Source organism: Zingiber officinale, chromosome 9B (assembly GCF_018446385.1).
Source record: "Zingiber officinale cultivar Zhangliang chromosome 9B, Zo_v1.1, whole genome shotgun sequence".
NCBI lineage: Eukaryota > Viridiplantae > Streptophyta > Magnoliopsida > Zingiberales > Zingiberaceae > Zingiber > Zingiber officinale.
In genome coordinates this window covers 1,861,034-1,867,033 of record NC_056003.1, presented here as the reverse complement: position 1 = coordinate 1,867,033, position 6,000 = coordinate 1,861,034, and the positions used below count along the sequence as shown (strand labels likewise).

The 6,000-nt window shown below is 34.4% G+C and overlaps 1 protein-coding gene across 1 annotated transcript; it reads left to right on the top strand.

The window, feature by feature from the left end:
- The first annotated feature begins 1,013 nt into the window (after nt 1–1,013).
- On the top strand, nt 1,014–2,637 carry LOC122025125 (probable protein S-acyltransferase 22). Its single transcript, XM_042583887.1, has 5 exons — nt 1,014–1,098; nt 1,320–1,448; nt 1,545–1,625; nt 1,963–2,157; nt 2,620–2,637. The coding sequence occupies exons 1-5, from the start codon at nt 1,078–1,080 to the stop codon at nt 2,635–2,637; spliced, it is 444 nt and encodes a 147-aa protein (XP_042439821.1). The 5' UTR covers nt 1,014–1,077.
- Nucleotides 2,638–6,000: the final 3,363 nt, after the last annotated feature.

The window sequence follows — 6,000 nt, the reverse complement described above, 5'->3', positions numbered from 1 at the left end:
ACCGTATAAGCAAGTGTTCGTGCATATAGTTTTATAACAATGCACTTCGTATCTTTGATCTAAAAAGCTTCTGAAACAAGTCATCTTCTCCAAGCATATATATTGGCCATGTTAAGTGACACAAACAAGATCTAAAACCATGTGTTTAAGGCATTCAAAGCTATTGGCCTCATCCGGTGGGTGGCTGTTCAGAAGACTGCTCGTGAGGGGATGCAGTGGGTTTCAATTGGCAATGAGGTGACATAGTAGGTTTCAACCGACAAAGAGGAACACATGAGGTGTTAAAGGCGGCAAGCGGTGGTGCAGTTCATAGGAGCATACCAGTAGTTTTGTTCTTTTTCGTGTGCCAGTTGGCAGATGGAATGAATTTTTTTTCCCTGTGCCAACCAGCATGGACAAAATTTAAAACTTCGAGGCTTCTAAAGTTGTTGGTCTCTTCCTGATCAATACTTTTAATCTTCCATCTTAACTAAGGTAATATTTCTTCGCCATTTCGTGTTCTGGTGTTTGGATTGCTATGGATGGAGAAGTTGTGCAATAATTCAGAGTGATGCCACCGTTGGGATTCGAGGTGATAAGTTGCAAATTTCTAGGCTAACCAAAACAATGTGGGTGCTTCTCATGTGGTGTGGTAGGATGTCTTAAAAAGAATAGGACAGTAAGATGAGTAATTTACTTTTTTTGATTGCTTGATCAGATGGCCTTTGGACAAATGCATAACCATAAAAGATGGATAATTCAGAATATTGGTTATTAGGGAGAAAGGTGATAGAGATCTCATTTACGATGAGCCACACAATCTTTTCAAGAAAATAAAGTTCTTATGTGCTTTATATTAACTTGGTTTTTCTCTAATGATTTCTATCTGTTTGTATTGCAGGTTCTAAAATATAGTAAGCATTGTAGAGTCTGTGACAAATGCGTTGATGGCTTTGATCATCATTGCAGGGTGAGGGTTTTCTCCATTCACAACCTTATATGTTTTGTTATCTTGTAGTAATATGCAGTATTCATCTTTCCTTGTAGTGGATCAATAACTGCATAGGAAGAAAAAATTACAAAAGGTTCTTCATCCTCATGGTGTTTGCTCTTCTCTTGGTAAGCACAAATATTTCCTACCATTCCAATAGTTGTATTCATTAATCATAGTGATTGACACTATTTTCTTAGTGTAGATTTATCATCTGTGTGCATCAACTTAGAAGATACTATTTTCTTAGTACGTGAAGGACCTGATACATAGAATGCATTTTATGTCAGGTCCTTTTCATTCTGATTGACTATTGATTGGTCTCCATGCTTTGTGCACCTTGGGCCAGCTTATTCTGCAGTGGGCTGTTGGGATGCTTGTGCTGATACTGTGTTTTGTTGAGAGAAGGAGATTTTCTGCTGAAATTGTTTCAAAGCTGGGTAGTAGCTTTTCCTTGGCACCCTTTATCATTGTGGTGGTGAGTACTCAGAAGAGAAAATGAATGAAAATCACACATCATAATGAGGATTTTTCAAGGTTCTGATACTAATTTGATAATGTCTCTATAATGCAGGCTGTGTGCACTTTATTAGCCATGGTTGCTACTCTTCCAGTTGCACAACTTTTCTTCTTCCATATTCTTTTAATAAAAAAGGTACACTACTTTCATATTTCTACTTGTGACACAGCAAACACTACCAGTTACACAGCTCCTACATTTATATAAAACAAACCTATGTATCCGGTCAAATATCTCTATTTCAAGGAATATATCTTTTATATTTTCAAATTCTTTGCATTCATCCATACACTGAGCATTACTGAAACTTATTATCCAACTGAACTATTACAGCTTGTTATTTAACTGATAGATTTTCCATAGTGGAAAACAAATAGTAGAATTTGAACGATATGGTGTTGTTTATTCATCAATTCTGGAGAAAATTGACACTTTAACTAGCTCATGCTACTCTACATGGATGCGCTTACAGGGAATCAGCACCTATGATTACATTATTGCTTTGAGGGAGCAAGATCAGGAGCAGGAGCAACTTGCTGTTGGTGGGCAGCAAAGTCCGCAAATGTCCCAAGTGAGCTCTTTTACTGGACTAAGCAGCACCAGTTCTTTCAATCAATTCCATCGCGGTGCATGGTGTACTCCGCCAAGATTATTCCTTGAGGATCAGGTATCATACTTTCATTATTTAGAAAGTTATTGTGAATGTAATTTACCATGGTTAAGATTATTTTTGAAAAACCTTTTAATAAGATTTTTTTTACTGTACGAGGCAAATCCATTTAATTAAAAGTTTTTTTTTGGTAAAAAAGCCTAGTTGTAAATCTTTATCAGCACTTCATTCATTTCTCCTTATTCATCATTATCGTATTTTTGAATAAAAATTGAAATAACAAATGTAATCCACTTGCTTATTGTACACTTGGTTCAATGGTTAGCGAACTTAGGTGTGTGCTGTTTGAATTTTGTTTTCATGCATTGACCTCTTTAGATGATTTGTTTCTTGTGAACCTATTTTGAAAGATGCAATATATCTTTTAATATGGGTAGTTAATGTTGTTATAATTAACCCGTTTTTATGGAATTTCGTGAACTAAGAATCTTGTAAACTGCATGCGATTTCTTATTCAAGCTCTCGCTGGAAAGCTAACCAAAATCAACTTAGTTGATCATTAGCTATTCATAAATTGAACTGCATTCACATTTCCATTGCCAACTTCTGACTTCTGAGAATTTGATAGTAGGATAATGTCTACAGTTTGTTAATATATATATTTCCATGACGCATGGGTGTTGGAAGGGAATAGAATGTCGTCCTCGATTTTGGGACTGTGAATGTGTCATGTCAAGTTGAACTTTTACCTTGCTTCAGCTCAATTGTGTAAATAATTGTCAATCTCATGGTATAACTTAAGTTAGATTCTATTACAGAAATTCTAGTTCAAAATTAATTCTAGTTCAAAATTAATGTCAATAGCACTCGTTGCTTTTTCACGTTCGTTTAAAAACAATTGAGTAAAATGCAGCAGAATATAAGTTAAGTAAAAACAATTGCTAACATAGTTTATTTTTACTTGGTTCGGAGTCTACAGCACTCCCGCTTGGTTAATATATATGCTTAGAACTTGTAAAGACAGGTCAAACATTAATATGCTTGGTTAATATATCCATCTACAGCACTCCCGCTTTTTCCTCTAAATATGATTTTCATTTAGCACAGAACTAATGCCAATTTTTTTATTTTGATGCAGTGTTTAAAGAGCTTGAGTAGAAGTTGGCCCTAAAGAAAACTTGTCAGTTACGATATAAACACACTTACGGTATGAATTACATGTATATATAACATTGACATATTATTTAGTACGAGATTTACATGTATGAAAGTTTTCATACAAAATTTCTTGATTGCCTACAACCCAGGTGTGCTGATGACAAGTTGAAGAAGATGGCTCTAAGAGTGATAGCTGAAAGCCTTTCGGAAGAAGAGATTGCTGGACTTAAAGAAGCAATTCCATGCGATGGACACCAACAACAACGGTTAGTCAATGATGAGGTTTTGTAAAACTTGTGTGTTTGAAAAATTATTGTCATGAAGTTAAGGATAACTTGTATGATACAAATTTAATTTGTGGATCAATATGTATACATTTTGTTTGTATAATATAAAGTTTTATTTATTTGTTAAATAGTCTTATTATAAAAATGATTGTGGTTGTGGATATTCAATTATATGTAAATTTTGAGTATTTTTATAATTTTGACTATTTGGACAACGCTTAAAAAACAATTTTTATAAATTTAAAAAGACAACGTTTTTAAGTAATTAAAGACAACGCTTAAAAAACAATGTCTTTGAGACCAACCACAACGCTTTTAAAGCGTTGTCTTTGATATGTGCATTTTTACAACAGCATCTTTAACAACGCTTTTTAAGAACGAATAGACAACGCTTAAAAAGCGTTGTCTTTGTGACCAACCACAACGCTTTTAAAGCGTTGTCTTTGATATGTGCATTTTTACAACAGCATCTATAACAACGCTTTTTAAGAACGAAAAGACAACGCTTAAAAAGCGTTGTCTTTGTGACCAACCACAACGCTTTTAAAGCGTTGTCTTTGATATGACTTTCTACAACACCATCTACAACATCACTTTTTAAGTACATACGACAACGCCAAAAAAGCGTTGTTGTTTAGCTTTTTTCTTGTAGTGTTTGTAGTCACTTGAGTAACCTCTTAACCCACTAAGTCTTTCTGCTAGTTATCAGGTCCACAAACTCAACTGGACTTTAGCGAGTGACAGGTCCCACAGACCCAGTTGGACTTCCTGCCAAATATCGGGTTACATCTTGATCTATTTGGACTTTATGCCAATTATCAAGTCTTTAGACCTAACTAGGCTTCAGGCTGGTGTCAAGTCCTCTAGACCTGTCATTCTTGTATACTTGGTAAAAGTATTAGATAAACATAACATATAACTTTAAACCATTTGTTATTCATCAAAACATAAGTTTGACCATTGGTACTAATCGCACCAACACTCATGAGAGTTAATTGCCTTTAATGATGCAGATTGAGCCGAATCTCCCGAAGATAGATATTCTACTAGTGGATATGCCATATTTTTTGAGCAAAATTTTGTTTCCTAACTTACAAAAAAGTAACCTACAGTCTCTCGCTCAAGCACGAAAGCTAAATATATAGTTATTGCTGAATCTCTGTTTGATCTATCAATGTGGGATATTCTGAATCCTTATTTCTAATGGAATCGAAATGATCTATGGATTGATCAGAAAATTCTTTCAATTGGCTAGAATCCCTTGAACAAAAATAGATCTTGATATTGTGGAATCATAGTGAATATCTGACAATACATTTCGTACCTTACTAAAAAACTGATCCAACCACACATTGTCTAACCAAATCAAATTCTCTAGCTAATGCGATGTCCGAAATTATTGTGTATAATATCTTCTTTTGACATTTTTCCCAAATCACTACTCCCAAAAATCTGATGTGATAATATTAGAGCAACTTATCTTGCCGTAAATCCAATTTTTCATGTTCGTACTAAGATGTAGAGATTGATTTTCATTTTGTTCATAAGCATGTGGTGATTTGACAACTTCGGTTTCTTACATCTTTATAGAAGATCAAATTGTTGATATATTTACCAAATTATTATATAGACAACGTTTCATCAAGTTAGCACTCAAAGTCAATATTCAGGCACTCTCGTTGCGTTTATCAAGGGTAATGACAATAATGAATAATAATCTCGAATTGATTTCAATCAATCGAGATTTTTAATATTTGGAATCATAATCAAGATCGACATGAATCAATAGGAAAAGATAATATTTCTAAATTTATTATATCTAATACTATAATTATAATTATTATGATTGTATGTCATATTTAATCTTTTTTATTATTATTTGGATAATTTGTATTAATAAACCTATTGACTTTAGTAATAATCAATACAGAAATTATATTCTCCGTTCTTATTTAATTTCTTTATCTCTTCTTTATTTCTATCGCTTCATGCCTCGACCTCAGATTTCAACATCATCCCTTAGCTTCAGTATCAGATCCCAGCATTGCACTTAGCTCAGCCTTAGTGGCCACCGACATCATCCCAACATTGGCCTCAGCTGCCAACATCATCCCGAACTTGACATTAGATGCCGACACCATCCCAAATTTTATCCCAGCCATCGACTCCATCCAGGAATCAACATCATATCTCGACATCCTTCCTGTCTTGGTCTCAATTGTTGATTTCATCTATCCTCAAAGCGACTCAACATTGACCTCATTTCCTCATCCTTGGATCAGGTCCACACCCTACTTTGGCTCGTTGAAAACACATAAGATGCACGTGGATAAAGAAGTAGCATAACCGCCTCAATAATAAGATTATTTCTCCAAGGAAATACAGACAATAACTATGAATATTCCATAACACGTTGCACCAGGTGAATAGAAAAGAGATTATATGGTTATGAGAT

Bases quoted from the DNA above. Each gene is read 5' to 3' on its own strand.
- LOC122025125 (XM_042583887.1), top strand. From the start codon at position 1,078: ATGGTGTTTGCTCTTCTCTTG. The intron at 1,449-1,544 runs GTGAGTACTCAG...TCTATAATGCAG, and splicing joins CACCCTTTATCATTGTGGTG to GCTGTGTGCACTTTATTAGC. The intron at 1,626-1,962 runs GTACACTACTTT...ATGCGCTTACAG, and splicing joins ATATTCTTTTAATAAAAAAG to GGAATCAGCACCTATGATTA.